At 37.1% G+C, this 16,351-nt stretch overlaps 1 protein-coding gene across 2 annotated transcripts; it reads right to left on the bottom strand.

Moving 5' to 3' along the window:
• Window positions 1-1,256: 1,256 nt before the first annotated feature.
• Window positions 1,257-12,457, bottom strand: IMPA1 (inositol monophosphatase 1). Of its 2 annotated transcripts, none has more exons than XM_069779574.1 (9): window positions 12,406-12,457; window positions 10,640-10,721; window positions 9,289-9,422; window positions 7,753-7,857; window positions 6,371-6,416; window positions 6,121-6,229; window positions 5,278-5,386; window positions 3,592-3,743; window positions 1,257-3,169 (listed from the first exon to the last, which is right to left on the bottom strand). In XM_069779574.1, exons 2-9 carry the CDS (start codon window positions 10,700-10,702, stop codon window positions 3,051-3,053), a joined length of 837 nt encoding a protein of 278 aa, XP_069635675.1. In that variant the 5' UTR covers window positions 10,703-10,721; window positions 12,406-12,457; the 3' UTR covers window positions 1,257-3,050. The 2 variants fall into 2 exon arrangements, with proteins under 2 accessions (XP_069635675.1, XP_009928221.1); XM_009929919.2 differs by lacking the exon at window positions 12,406-12,457 and adding an exon at window positions 12,111-12,328.
• Between the last annotated feature and the right edge of the window lie 3,894 nt (window positions 12,458-16,351).

The following is a 16,351-nucleotide window of genomic DNA, read 5'->3' on the forward strand; positions in this document are numbered from 1 at the left end:
CCTTTAAGAATAGCAGTAGGCCCTGTTACAACTATAGTGATGAAGTTGACCATCTAGTCAAATTCTCAAAGTAAAGGTGAAGGGACTGGTTAAATTTGCCCATATGGCCCTTAGTTTCCAGCAGTATTTCTTGGAATCTTCCACTTGCTCCAGTTGCTAATCTGACCGCTTGATCTTCTTCTTGCATTTGTAAGTTTTGAGCGTTCCTCACTCAGACTTGAGATTCAAACCACAGTAGAATTTGCCAGCTGAAGTCATGAGTTGTTCACTGAGAAGCTACACAAGAAAGCTTCCTGTACACTGGACTGTTGATGTCCTCATGACAAATATTCGTGACCTTAATTTGACAGTCTGTTCAATCTGTGGTAACTGGTTTTCCTTTCAGATTGTCTTATGGTCTCATAAATATGTAACTTTATCTTAAATTATATATAATAAAAATTTAAGACGTTTATCTGTGTCACTCCATCTTTCACAGCAATAAAAACAGGTATTTTACTGTTTAGAACATTCCGGGACTACCTCTCATATATAATCTCTCAAAATCATTTTGATTACACAGCAATCATGACTTCTCTGTTTTACTACGAAAAACATTTACTACAAAAATTTGCTAAAATTGCAGGATAGCACAGAATCAAAAAGAAAATGCCTTTAAACTGAATAATTACATTTTGGTGTGCTTTGACATGATGAAAGAAGTGGCCACACATTAGATGAAGAGTTATTTGAGAAGATAATGCTTAGCAACGTAGCAAACAACAGGGACTTCTGATCCCCCTGAAAGGGAGACCAAAATTAAAAAGCAAGCAGACAATTGATAAAAGCTGCCATTTACAGAGTAAAAAAAATTAGGCTGGTCTTTAACGCAAATAGAGAGGGCCAAGATGGGAAATTCATATAAATTGTTCCTCGAGGAGCATTATTAGGAAAGCTAACCGTGAGAAAGCTACCAGCTGATGGGCCTACAAAACACAGGCAAGACAATCCATAAAGTTTGAGCTCTGTGGTTGGAGATTACTAATGCACCATGATCTCATTGGAAGGTGTTGGAATATTCACTCTAAAAACCTACTGCAGGTGTATACATAATCCCACTTACCTAAAGCACAACAGTTTATGATCTATCTACATCAGAGGCCAAGAAGAGAAAGTGTTCAACTCAGAGACTAAGTTTGAAGCCCACAAATCCAGCTTGTTGGGACCCAGCATTGTACTCTGATGAATGTTAAGAAAGGAAGTACATCTGAAGCTGCTGCTGCTAAAGCATATTTATTTTGAATGTGTTCTCCCATCTCATGTATTTTTTAGATATGTCTCCATTTCACACATAAATCAGTTTAAAGAAGTTATGCAGAATTTGTTATACAAAAGCCACAGAAATGGTACAGTAGACATACTTCTCAAGGAATAATGATCTCACATCACTTACAGCAGTAAAGTTACAGTGAAATGCTCAAAAAGTTTCTATCCTTGTCAATGGGAATTTAAAAAATAAAATTAATCTAAGTCTGGCTTTTTGACAAAACCTTTAAATAGCAGGGTGATCTCATTAACGTTAATCATCTGACATTAGATACAAATTCAAATTAATATTTCTGCAAAATCTGCAAAAATCAACTAATATAAAAGACTGAAATGTATAATAAGACATAATAAGTTTCTGTTGAAACTTCAAGACAGAGAACACCATTTTCCAAAATAAAAATAGTGGTACAGCAGTACAAAACATCAGGTTTTCCAAAGCATTGCTGTGTCTTCACTGGACCACCAATGAGACAACTTTCTTTCAGAAACTTTAGACACGGAAAAATCAGTCTAAAAAACTGATCCAAGTTAAATATTTTTTTTTAAAGTGCATTAATTATTTGAACAGTACACTGATACTTTTTACAATCTTAAATACAAAAATTCAAAGAACCAGTATAGTTTTCAAAGTTTAGAACAACTGACACCAAGAATGAAATTACGAATATTTCCGAGATTTACAAACCCTTTAGGTTTAGATATGTATCTTCTTTTGTGCCTGTACACTCTATAACAATGGAAACCTGATCCTGGTTGGTCACTGCTTTCATAACTTACAGAAAATTATGTAAAAAATTTGGACTACAGGCTTATTTTTTTGCCAGCTGAGTTACTGAAAACTCTCTTGGATTTTAATGATTTCTTAGACTTTGAAACACACACATCCGTGGAGAAGCCCAAGCAAAATTAACAGGAATTATAACTGCCAAGAATAAGATAGAGGACCTAGTATCAGCTGATTCCAATGGTCAAATGCAAATCATACTTCATCTTAATTTAAAGTAAATCCATTTAGCGATAGAAGGTGTGCTCAGAACTTATTTCTGGGAGATGCACATATTTTCTGGCACAGTAACTATTATTTTTGCAACTGTAATGAATTTGCAAGCGTACAGGCCACATAAGAGGCTAAAGAAGAGATTGTGTTTATCTACCATAAGAAAGGAAGAACGATGACTACAAGAACAATGACAGCTAAGTAATAAAGGCTTTAAATTAGAGCCAAAACTACAAGCAACTAAAAAAAGGTTGGAAATGTGTAACTACCTCTACAAAAACCTTAACAAGGTAAGGAAATGGATACACTGATGACACTGAAGAAAACAACAGATGAGAGAGAGAAATACTGGATAAACAGTAATGCCTTCATCTTTTTGGGTTCAGGATCAGATGTGATGATGTGGTGTTAAGATAGTGAATTCTGTTCTGTCACTTACAGAACTAGAGGGTTTTATTTATCTATATATCAAAGAGTCTCTTGCTATGCCTTCCAGTGTAGTATAAAACTTGAAAATATTAGTTGTATATATTTGCTTCTTTATGTAATCAAGATGTTAAATAAAATACTTAACAGTAAAGGCTTACTTACAATGTTGGTCCAATCTCAAAACACAACTTAGCATTCATACCAGTATTGAAAGACTACCATCTATCTTATTATCAGATTCAAGGTGTAGAACCATCACCACATGGGAGTATGAGACAACATTTATATAATTACATTTAAGGTGTAGTTTTGGTATTCAATTAGTTGCATCATCCCTTTTCAGAGGAATTACTTGAAGTACTTTGGCTATTCTCTCTCCTATAGCTCGACTACTTGCTGCAATTATTCTTCGAGACATCAAATCAAATGGTCCACCTAGAAATCAAAGCAAGCAAAGTAATTAGCTTGTATCTGGAGAAAATGAAAAGTTGGTAAGCAAATGAGCATCGAAAAAGTCAAGTGTAAATGGTATATTACTATTTAGGACCAAGGTTTGCCCCTGGGTAAAAATGCATTTAACACAAGAGGTATCTCATACAAGCTACATTTAAATTCTGTTCAGTGTATGTTTACTGTCTTTTTTCACTCTTCCAGGTGCTCAGCCAAGGGAGTAAAGGTTGTCTTGTAGCTTAAAAACATACAATTGACGCTCTATTAACTGGATGGGAACTCTGTTCAGTAGTGGTAATTTGGAAAGAGGACTGAAAAAACTCTTTGCCTTCTCATTTCAGCTATGTTTTGCTCCCAATTAGCTATTTAAAAGGACAAAAGAGTATCATGCATGCCCGCATACTTACCTGATACATCTAGCAGTACTCCACCTGCTTCAGTAATAATGATTCCAGCCCCTGCCATATCCCAGCAGTGAATCCCCATTTCATAATAGGCATCAGCTCCACCCGTTGCCACAAGGCACATGTTCACAGCTGCTGTACCAACGGCTCTAATCCTAAAGGAGACATATTTGTTTATTTAATTGAGAACAGTTTGTAAGAAAGTCAGGATGTCTGTGTACACTGCACAGAGAACACAGAAGCATCATACGCAAAGTGAACTGAGCGAGAGAAAATGTGACGGAATGCTGCAGCGAAACAAATAAAAAGTTTGGAATGAAGTTTTGCTTAAGTAGCTTGAAGAGCTCTCCAAATATAGCAAATTTCCAGAAATTACATTTATGAATTCTCTTAAACGATTTTGGTTTAGAGTGAAAACACATCTCAAAAAAAACTTTTTAACCTAAAACATATTATGGAAGATATCTACCCATGAAACAGTAACAGATACTCTACTTCACTTTTTGAATACAAGAATTCAAGTAGAGTGTACACTGTTCTTAGCATTGAAAAAACAGTTACTTCAGTTTCTCTGGTGATGCTCAGTAAGCATCACTGACTTGCAAAACACCGTAACTGCAGTAATCACAAAAAATAAATTACACAGCATAAATTTGGTCTGGGTAATTTCATCAAACCCCTTGTGTTACAAATTCCAGTTTCTTTTGGAAATGTTGATGCCCTTAGTCAGTAAGTGTGACTTGTACAAATAGTTGCAGTTATTTTAATTATCAGTAAAACATACGTTAAATTGTAAACCATAGCAGCTAAGTTACTGCAAGAAGCAACTTAAATCAACTCCAATCTCAATTTATTTTTTACAAATAAAATACCAAAGTTCAACTAACAACTTACCTAAAGTGTATTCCCTACTTACAGTTTAGCATATATTCTTTAATGACATCAGACAATTTTTTGAAAGTAGAAAAAACCCTATATGTTAAGTGTCAAAACAAGAATCTTGAGAATCTCAGCATAAAACTACAACCCCTTTTAGATCAGAAACGTGAGTAGGGTTGAGTAACAAAAAACTGTCTACTGAAACCACATTTAGACATAAAATGGTTTGCAGAAATGTAGGCTTTAGCTTATCTGGAGGAGACGAAGCAGGGAACGTAACCAAAATAAGAGCAGTTTATGGACACTTTCATCTACTTGCACAAATTAAAAAAAACTGTACGGTGTTGAAAGAGGAAAGGGACATCTGCTCTTGTCTTCTGATATATATAAAAAAACCAAATTATTTTCATTACTACAGAGTAAGGAAACTAAGAAATGTTATATAGCTTCTGTTTTTCCAGTTTTACTCCTTGTGTGTTTCGGGGGGGGGGGGGGGGGGGGGGGGAGAAAAGCACAAAATTGTATTTCATTTGTTTAACTAGTAAATACAATACTTTTTAGTCCTACAAAACCAAAAATGCTTTGCTTCCCAATACTGATTTTTAGGGTTCTCTTATATATGTCCCAGCTTGAAAAAGTTAAAACACACTTAGAGTTTCTCTGCAGAAGCTACAAGACAAAAACATTTAAATCATATTTCACATTTAAGGTGTCAAATGTAATGCAACCAGTCCTTCCTAAAAATTATCATATTTACATATTTACAATATTAACACTACCAGTAAATATAAAAAATAGGAAGTATCTTACCCATGAATAGGAATACTGAGAAGTCTTTCCATGTTAGCAAGAATTATTTTTACAGTCTCTGGATCACGATTTGATCCCAATTCTGTTACTAAAAGGGATTTTGTAATGTCTGAAAAAAACCCAAAACCTCACTTTTCCAACAGTACAGCTTATATAAGAACAGTAATTAGCAGAGTTTACTTCATTGCTTTCTTACAAGACTGAATAAAAGTATTTTAATACAAATATTACATATATTGAATGTCTAAAAATCTGTTCTTACATGGAAAATGGCAGGAAAAAATAAAAATGAAGTGAACAAAGCATGATCTGATTCAATTATGCATATACATTAACCGATGTCATTAGTAATTAAATTCTATTGCTATAAAAATTAGAACAGTCCTCATATCTTTAAAGGTCCCGCTTTAAGTGTGGATTTTACTTTACATAGGGTAGTAAGTATACAAGAGTGATAGTGATTTAAACCACTACTTCACACCTAGAAGAAGTTGAACTGTTTGGTAGGTTTGTTACATACTCTAAAGAACAATCATAGACTGATCACAGACATTCAGGGAATTAAAAACAAACAAGCAAAACCCCAGAACACAGACACACAGGGAGTAAAATCTTCAATTGCTGAGTCCTGATTTTGCAAAGATCACAAGCATGTTTTACATGCATCAAAGAGAACATAAAAGCTGTTTCTCAAAACTGAACAAACCATGGCCAAAAAAAGCCTGTCTTTGGAAAACAAAACTATGAGCTAAGAAACAGGAATATATCCAGGTCTAAAACTGTTGATGCCTCGTTTGCAAAATAAATGTCATTACTAGAAACAAGCTACTCAGTTCAGCTTACCTTCTTGGCCTGATACTTGAAGTTTTTGACCATTGCAAAATGCACCTTTTCCTTTTCTGGCAGTATACATCTTGTCTTCTATACAACTGTACACAATTCCAAACTCTATCTGTAAGAAAAAGTAAAGATACCTTGAGGTTTTTTTTCCCTTTCTTCCTATTTACTGTGAAAATGCAGATCTTAGTTATAGCTAGCAACAAGGAATTAATTTGGTTTTGATGGATTAGATATTAAGTAATAAAAAGTATACCTTTTTGTTTACAACAAAGCCAATTGAAACTGCCACAAATGGAAACCTACAAAACAAAACATTTTACTGATTTATAGTGAGATACTATGCTTCTTTCATTACCAAGCTTACTCTCAATAAAAACAATGTTCAGTTAAATGTAATGTATATTTCAAAAAGAAACTTGGACTATATAGGAAATGTTAGTTTTCTGAACTTGCACAATTTACTAAGAAAACAGACCCAAGCCAACACCACCAATTACCATTTAAAATACAAACTTTTTCACCCACTGAAACTAAGCCTGTTACAGCTTAGGGACTGTCATCCCAGTTACAACTGTTACTAGCTCAGGGACTGTCACTTTATAGCCAAAGAATACAAGCAAGCCTCTATACTACTAACCTTTCTCAGAAGGAACAAGCTGGCCAAAATGGTCTCACCAAAAGAAACAAGTCATCTCTCCCCCCACCTCCACTTTCTCCACCAAAGCAATGAGAAAGACAGATACTGAAGTGAGAAGGAAAAATGCAGGGGGAAGAGTGAAGGCAGTGGGAATCTATAGGACATGGTGGGCTGCGTCTCAGTCAAGTTTCTAACCATCAACCAATTAATTTTTTTTATTATTATCTTTTACTCTTGAAAATTTGCAGTTCCAAAACATTTGCTTTAATTGCTATCTGAAAAAAATACAGACTTTTAAGTCTGTAAATCCAGCAGAATGAGTTCTTTTCTTACAGCTTTTTCAACACGTTATTTAGCAGGATTCAGCAGCTGTTTAAAGCTCTGGCACACATTGCAGCAGTCATTTCAAAATTGGAATCACATGCACTCAGAAAGCTCATCAGGGCCAAAATCTGTCATGTTTGAAAGACAGAAGGAATAGGTAGTCAGCATTACACTGAAAGTCCCCTCCTCGTCCTGGTGTAAAATACCACTAGACAATTACCGGTGATATTCTGCTTGCTTTCATGGTAGTGGCTCCTAGATCTCAATGAATTTGAAGTTTCTTAGAGATCAGCACTTGGAGCTGTTATCACCTCTCTGAAGATGCTGCAACTCCTAATTCTGAGTCCTGTTGCTTTACTGTTAAAATCTGCCCACCTATCTTTGGCACACGTGCCAAAAGCTGCTGATCCCTCCTATATAGTACAGGCCTCTCATGGAACAACTGCTGTTGGTTATAGAGTGAGACTATTATAATACTTACAGAAATACTAAAATGATTACAAAAACTGCTCAATGGCTCTCAATAAATGCAAACAGCAATTTGTAACTATTAACAAGTCCATAATATCTCTTTTAAAGCAATTTAAAAGTGAAAAAACTTTACTTTCATGGAACTGGAGAAAGAAAAAAGGTAATCAGTTGAAGTTGCTAACATAAAAAAATGAAAGGTGGACCTGTGTACGAAGTTGGTAGTTCCATCAATAGGGTCTATAATCCATGTGGGGTTATCTGTCAAAATGCTGCCCTCTCCAGCTGCAACAGATTCTTCTCCGATGAAGCTGGAGTAGCAAAGACATTTAAAAGATACAGAGAAACTGTTTAAAATATCTGAATTACAACACTGTCCTTGAAATTAAAATTTTTAAAGTGAGATGCAGGTTTTTGTACCACCAGCGATCATATGTAAAAAGCTGAGAAATACACAGTTTCTCTAGAAAGCACCAATCACATCTGACCAAGCTTGCATCAATATTTATGATGTCAGAGATAAGCACAGCATGTGGGGAAAAGAACTTTACATTTTAATATCCATTACTGGAATTTAGCATTCAGAACATTTCAGTTTTCATCATTTTTTCCAGTGACAGCATCATCAAATTTTTGTCAGAATACTTGTAGCTATTTACGCCTTTCAGTTTATTTGTGCTATAAACCACTACTTTTTAGCTTGTGTTTTAACTGAAGAAAACCTTTGTGGTCATATGCATCTAGTTACACCAGTACAGTAACTGTTAAATTTGCAGTCTGATTTCAACCCAAATATGACAGAAAGCTGTTAGTCTCAAAACTGTTTAGTTTTACAGGCATTACAAAATGGTAACATGGTAAAGGGATGAAGTCTCAAGTTTAATAGAGTTTCCTTAAAGTGGGTTTGCTAATTTTTCTTGCATTTTCTTGGAGATTTTCTTATTGTAGCTATATATGTGAAGCGTAATAAATATGTATAGAATTGGAACAACTGAGGTGACGCGAAATGTCAGTAACCTAACTAAAGTAGTGTAAGCACATAGACTTGTGGAATGACCCTGAAATAACAGTTTCAGATGCCAAAACTGGGAAAGTTACATGTAAGTAAGTAAAATACATACAATTCATGCTTCAAGAATAGATTTATTTTAGGGGGAGGAGGGGCATGGGGAGGAAAAAAAAAAGGAAAGAGCAATATAAAAAAATAAATCAGTGTTCTGTATGACAGACTTTCAGTTATGTAGGATCAGAAGATCCTGTCTTCTTTTAAGGATGTTTGATGTTCTTAAGTTGTATGAGACTTGCCAAAGGCACACTCAGTACCACGCGACCCATCCAGCACAGACAGCGAAGGCATGCTAGTTTCAACAGCCAACAGCATACAAGAAATTTGGATTCTGGGTATCTTGGGGCCACCTTTGATTCTCCAACACAAAAAACCCAAGAAGTTACTTACAGCTGGCTCAACTGGAAGTGACTTTCAGTATAAGTCTTAAGCAAGGCTAAACTCACGTCAGTAGACCCTTGGGGACACCTTGTTTTGTTACTACAGCCCTGGGCAAAACTTCAACCTGCTACTACTCTAAAATACTTAATATATAGAGGGTAAGAGAGAATTCTGTAGCTTTCCAGCATGCCAATCATAATGAAATTTTACCAAGCAAAATCAGAAACTTTCCATTTTCTTCTTCCAGTCACCTCTCCCCTTCTTCTATAAAAAGTGTATTGATAAGAAGCCATACCTGTGAGAAGGATACTTTTCTTTTATCAAAGAAATAATGAAGTTTTCTACTTTTTGATCAGTTTCTGTCACTAGATCTACTGGTGAACTTTTAGTCATAACAGATACTTCTCCTTTGAGTGCTCCATGGATTATCTGTTAACAAAATTAAATAAAAAAAAGAAAAAAGAAAAAAGCTTTCTCCATTAACAGTATGGAAAATACTAGTTTTCCCAAAAATCTGAGCATCATTTTTACCGTCATTTTCTATACTGCACATAGAAAACATGAACACAAGCAGTGACAAAACCTGGATTTAACTGCAGGAGCTGGGGCTTACCCTTGCATCTATCTATCTATCTGTCTCCCCACTCAGCACAAACTTTTTACATGACCTTAAATCCAAGTACTACAAGAAAATCCACTGGTACGTGAAACTGAGCTCTGTTTTGTGAGGACAAGTTTTTGATTTATAAATTTAAATACCAGAGTTGAATGAAACACTTAAGACTGAGCTTAAGTCAGCTATTTTTAACCAGACCCTGCATTTATGATCTTAAAACTATCAGAATCAGCTTAAGCAAGAATCCATGCCTCACAGCCTACAAAATTATTTTACTATAACTTAGAAAGATTTTCTGAGGGAAGACTTTAATGAGGTCATTGCAGGGACAATGTTCTGCAGATTCTGCAGCTCCAGGGGACAGAATTAGTACTTGTGCCATCTTGTCTGGTTGCAATAGCATTCAAATGTACCAAGCAGAACCACCAAGAACTGAACATTTGGTAACCATTCTTATGCTAAGGCTCTGTCTGCCAAGATGTGCAAACTCTTTCTTGTTCTAAGCCATCTTAGATCACACATGTGCAAAGTATCGCCACTGCAAGGGATGCTTCTTATTTATAGAAGTAAAGCCGTCTTTATGAAGAGAACTCGATATGGCATCTTGTGCCAACAACAAGCCACTGTATAAAGTTGATTGAGGTTTTCACAGGAAAGACTGTCAACAGTTTTCAGGTGGTAAAATAGTAAGGCAGACAGGTGCAGTTTAAGGGGAAAAACAGAGATGCTCCTTGTTTACCACAATTTAGAATTTTTTATTTTTTTTTTAAATAAAATTTAAGGAACAAAAGATACTGCTTAGTCTTTAACCAGACTCTGGTCCAAAAAAAAGTGCAAAGTTGTTTTCTTAAATTAACCAAGCCGTAAACATCAAAGACACTCCAATCTTGAACATCACTGAACGATTCTGCTAATTTATGTTTTTGACAAAATAATCCTCAGAAGAATATCCAACACCAAACTCCTTCAGAAGCTATATACATACCAGACTCAATAAATAATGTTATTATTTATAATAGTTTATACTTACCTCCCCAGCTTTTCTTGCTAAAGCAACTGCATAATCCATACATTCTTGCCAAGGGTCTGCCATCTTTTCTTAGATATACAACCTATGAAAATAAGAGATTAATATAAAAATAAATACGGGGTTTTTTTTTTACAAATTCTAATTTTCTAGTCCCCCTGTTCTGGACTGTACTGTTTTCTCCTTGCTCAAATATGGAAGCTTGTCCTATCCTTTCTCTGAAAAAAACTCCACCCCCCACTTAAAAAGCATTACAACCTTAGACTAAGTTACCAGATTTTTTCCCCACATTTTGTGAGGGAAAGCATAACATAAAACATTAACAAGTACAGAGCCTCAGTCTTGAAAGACACATGCATATACAAGATTCCACATTTAGATACTGACCTCAATGTACATAAAGGCTGTGAAAAGCAATAGTGTGGCTACACACAAGCACATTCTCAAATATGGTGTACAGCTCAGGGCCTTTTTGCTTAGAAATACTAGAATCTTCAGTGTAATTTATTGCAGAAGACTGCTGACATACAGCTTAGTCTATTTTTAAGTATGGTTTAAATGACTTTGAATATCTTAAATTAGAAGATTAGAAGCTTAAACCCAAAATCTATCCTTTCTGTATTTTAGTCCTCCATGCTTTGTTCTGAGGCTTTATTCCAAACACAAATATGAAATGGTTTTGATTCTACAAGAGAAAGTTACAAGATCCCAGTCATTTAAAAGCGTCTTCTATATTCTTAAGTATTATGAAGCAATAAAAGATGCGTTATTTCCTATGCAACTCTACTTTCATGAGCAATGTAAAATACAAATCAGCATATCATACATTATTTCTGATACACCCCCAACGGACCACAAACTCATTCAGTCACACAACAGTATTCTGAATTTTGGAAGTCTGTTTCATTTTTGAGATCTAGCCCTTTAAGAAGCCTTCTGGGTATTTCCTACTTGAGTCATTCAGTTTTTAAGTGATGAGCCAGGTAATGGTTTTGTAACACTTGCAGATTCACAAAGATTAGATAAATGATCATAAAAAATCCAGCACTGGAACAGCATAAAAAACCTTGTGCAATTAACATGATCCACGAGTCCCCAGTCCAATCACGCTGATCTAATGGTCCTTGCCTCTTTCAGCCTTGGTCCTAAACAGATAGATGGCTAGAAAAACTAGGTAAAATGCAAAGGATACGATGCTTCAATTACGTTGATAACGTTCTTTACTTATCATAGCCTTTAAAGTATAGGTTGTGTTATATAAACGCAGAAGTAATTTGTCAGGACACAGAACTGGGTACCACAGCACTAGATAAAGTTACTCTGTTATCCATAAAAGACTGGTAGTACTAGAGGAACCTTAAGTACACTGACATCCAGTACAACGACACAGACTCATGTAGCAGAGGAAAAAAAAATCATTTACATTTCACCAAAACCTTAACTCCACTTATTCTGCTTAAATACCAGCGCCTACATTGGAAGTGTCCTACATGGAAGAAGTGTCTTTTTTTCCCCAGCTCAGTTCTGTCCTCTCTGGATGCCCCGAAACGAGTTTGTCCCACAGACTAGGTCGCGCATTCAGAGTAGAGGTTTGGATCCCGGGCTGGAAAGGCTGACGGGCGGCCCACACTGCCCGGCCGGTGAGAGCACCTCCCGCCCCGCCCCGCGGCAGGGCCACACAGCCCCCGGGGCAGCAGCGCATCCCCCTCACGGCACCCCGAAATGGCGGCTGAGGGAGGGAGGGAGGGAGGGAGGAAGAAGAGGCTCACCCCTGCCGCCCTCCGCCGCCGTCGCCTCCACCGCCGCCGTCGCTCCCGCTGAGGCGCGCAGCCGCGCCAGTGCGCAGGCGCCAGGGGCGAAACCGTTAACCCCGCCTCCTCCTCCCGGTGTTCTCTGGCTGCCGCTGCGCCTGCGCGGGGGGGGGGAAGGAACGGTCGTCGGGCGCCGTCAAAATAGCAGTGAAGATGTTGAAATTAGCCTTTCACGTGGACTTCTGCTTAATAGTCGGACGTGGCAGGATGAAGGTACCGTAAGTGCTCTCCCGTGGAGCACGGGGTTGGCGTTTACCTGGGCTTTTCGGTGCTGAAGGCGCCACTGTTGACAACGAGACTGCGTTATTCAGTGTGTGGAAAAAAGTATGAAGGGCCGTGAAAAAGGAAGATGAAAGTACGTGTAACAGTCCCCTCGAAGTAAAGCAGCATTTCGTCAATTCAGGTTACAGTGCTTAAAAAAGAGTAAAACGATCACGTTTCTCACAGATGTGGTTCTTCTCCATTAACGTCTTGATTTTTCCCTCAGAAACCCAACACCCGTGAAACAGCTTCCTTTGCCCCCTCACTAGCCCCTCCTGCTGCCAGTTCTGCTAATTAGAATAATACCAAATCAGTAACCAGAGAGAACTGGTATTTTTAAAATATACAGTAAACACATTTTCCAGAAAACTCCCTAGCTTTCAAACAAAGATTTTCGAAAATAATTTGCAGTTCGAATGATGCATTTGCAAGATTACTGTAATTAAAGTTATACAGAGGTGAAAAAAGCTTTCCTTTCCAAGACTGACTGATACCAGTTTCATTGTTTTTCTGTGGTCTTTTGACCCTATTGTCTTTCATCAAGTAAAGGTAAAACATTGAGGTGTTGTATTGTAGTCACAAATTGCAACTGATATAATCTACTGTCATCTGTAAAATGATAACCTACTCTAAACAGGACAAGGGTTGTAGTTTGCTTTATGACTTAAACTGATCATAAAATGACTACATCACCAAAAGAAGCAGTCTTACCCTGTTTCCCCAATGCCAATCCAACCCACAACTAGGCACTTGTTCAGGGCCAAATGAGGGTAGTTTTGTCCTTTCCACATCAGTAAAGATATGGTTTCCATTCCCAGCGGTGCTGTTGTGTGGGACAAGTCACTGTCCCTTTTCATGTTCCCTCCTTCCTATTTCAAGAACAGGAATAGCCTTATAAACCTGTTTTTTTAAAAAAAGTATTCAGAGTATTCACAGCCATTAAAGAACTGCAGAGATGATAAGGTGTGTTTTAATTATTTTGCAAGTCATTCTTTACAAGGTTATACTAGAAGCATACAGCCAATTGGAAGAGGCACTTTGGCTCTGATTCAGTCTTTGTTGAGGCAAGCTGCCAAACATGCTTCAGTGCAAGCTGTATTGGACTGCACCAGTATTATGGAAAATGGCTTCTTTGACATTGTTAATACTATACTTAACATTACAGCAAGTGTTTTATAGGCTTTAGAATGGGATTTCAAATTCCGCATTGCTCCTAAAATCAGCAGAAGTAAAACAAACAGAAATGCCTGGAACACTCTCCTCAGAAGTGTAAGAATTTCCCTGACCCAAACCACAATTTCCATTGCAGCTGAAAGGAAATTTTTTGTTTCATTTAAGTGGCTACTCTGAGGAGAACTGAGCTGCAAGGAGGTATATTTTATGTGACACCTGATAAGCAAGATGAACAGAGGTGATCTATTGATAAAAGTCTTCAAACCAGACTGATCACAGTCCAGGGCAAATACTTTTCTAAAACAGACACACAAAAGGAAACTGATGAAAATAAAAGTATAAGTGATTACTGCCTGCTTTCTTAGTGTGATGTATTAATTCTTGTTTGCTACAGCATTGCCCAGCTGATCTAAAAAGTTGCATATCCAAGCAAAATTGAGCCCTAGATGTTAATGTAACCCTTTCCACACTGTGTTATGTGTATCACAAATATATGCTAGGCAATTTTGTAGCAATATTTGAAGTGGAACAAGGCCAGGAGCTGCTACCAAGAGCATTTTCAGCTTTAAAATGTTTGCAAAGCCTTGACCTTGTGCATTCTCTAAAATTACTATACAGATATAACAACCAAAAAGCTTGACATTTACTTATTTTAACAGTTTGGCTGAAAGTACTGTTTATTATAAAGTCATTAAGTATTTCTTTTGAACAAATTCCTCTTCTCACTTAAGTAACTTTGCATACAATTTCTTTACATCTACTAGAAGTGAGTTTAACATTTTATTTATTAACTTTGAAGTGAAACAGTTCAACTTCTAAACACAAGCCTGTAAAATTAACAATGGTTTCAATTGTCAAATGTCTTCTCCAAAGTGTTTTGTTTTGTTTTTTCAAATCCAGTTGTTTAACTTTCCCTATGAAAATGTACTAAGATAATAAGCTCTAGAAAAACAAAAAATTGCATATGCTAAGTAAAGATATGCCAGAGTCTAATCAGCTACAATGTGAGCAACTCTAGCCTAGGCAAGATACTGAAGCTCTGGGAAAGTTTCTGCTCTTGTTCCTAGAGTTGATGATTAGGACAGAGTTTTCGCCTCTCCTCAGTTATTTATCTGTCAGACTAGCTTAATTTGGTTTTGCTTCTCAGTTTCTGAAGACTAAGTGGAATGAGGTTCTATATACAATCCCAGACACATTCCTGGAATAAGATGAAAGTGAATGTGAAAACTTTTTAGAGTCTTATCAACAGTGACTTCCCATATTTATACTGTCATTTACAGGCTGCTAGCCCTTAGTAATAACTGGTGATTGATGAAAACAACCTTCCTGGTAAAAAACTTTGAGATCTCCCCAGAGGTTTACTTCCTGCATCCCAAGTCTATCTTCTCTCTATCCACAACAAATGTTACTTTAATTATTTTACCTGCAGCTGCTAGGGCAGAAAAATCAGGGGCAGAAAGAAGGGAGTAAGTAGAGAATGATGATTTTCTGCTGAAGAAAAATGACCCTGTTCTGTAGCAGCATTTTCCACTGGTTTCTGTAACACCAGCAGGGGGAGCAAGTTCAGTTTGGGGCTCTTCCCCGACTCTCTTGTCCCACAATGATGGTTGGCCTCTTACTGCGTATTCCTTACCACAGCAGCCTAAGACACAAAGAAAGGTGAACAGAGAATTGCGGAGGAAAGGGAGGAAAAGAAATAACAAGGGAAAAGGGAATTGTTCCTCTTGTGCTGGAAAGGGAGATGACAAACAGCTGGAGAGATAGGCGGGGGAAAGGGGAGAAATGTACATATACTTTCTGCTGCCAGGAACCAAAGATTTCCAAAATACTCAGCCACTGAAGACCCTTTCCTTCATGGAAACCAGAAGCACCCTCCTTTTTGTGACATCCACACCACATCCAGTAAAATCATTTATCAATACCTAAGTCATGTTAAAACTACAGTGAAGAGTACTGTAAAGTGAAATAAGAACAATTAACAGTGACATGCTTACTGAGATGTTTTTGGGTTTTATACAAGCCCAATCCATATATAATAATCCTACAGATATTCCTAAATTGTTATAAAGGTATACTACTTGGTAGTACCAAACCCCACAATACTTTACAGCCACTTGAACAAGACGACATTACTGTTCTGCCAATGGAGAGTACCTTTGGAAAAGATGCTAAGGCAGGCTCCTCTTACACTGTGATATTTTTTTTTTTATTGCAGCTGTGCCTAGAATGGGTATGTCATGCATGGCTGTCTGTTTGTTTTCAAACCGGTACAAATGAACCAGAATCTAGCATTATAGCCAGTGGACAATTGTTCCCTTTAGGCAAGCACGTACTAGAGAAAAACTTGGGACAGTTTTTCTCAGTTAGTGACCATGGTAACTGAATGAGCCAAAATACCAAACCCAGATTTGTGAATGCCCAGGTGACTGTGGTGCAGTGTCCACCTCCACTTGCAGGTCTGAGTACACCT

This window comes from Haliaeetus albicilla, chromosome 3 (assembly GCF_947461875.1).
Source record: "Haliaeetus albicilla chromosome 3, bHalAlb1.1, whole genome shotgun sequence".
Classification (NCBI taxonomy): Eukaryota; Metazoa; Chordata; class Aves; order Accipitriformes; family Accipitridae; genus Haliaeetus; species Haliaeetus albicilla.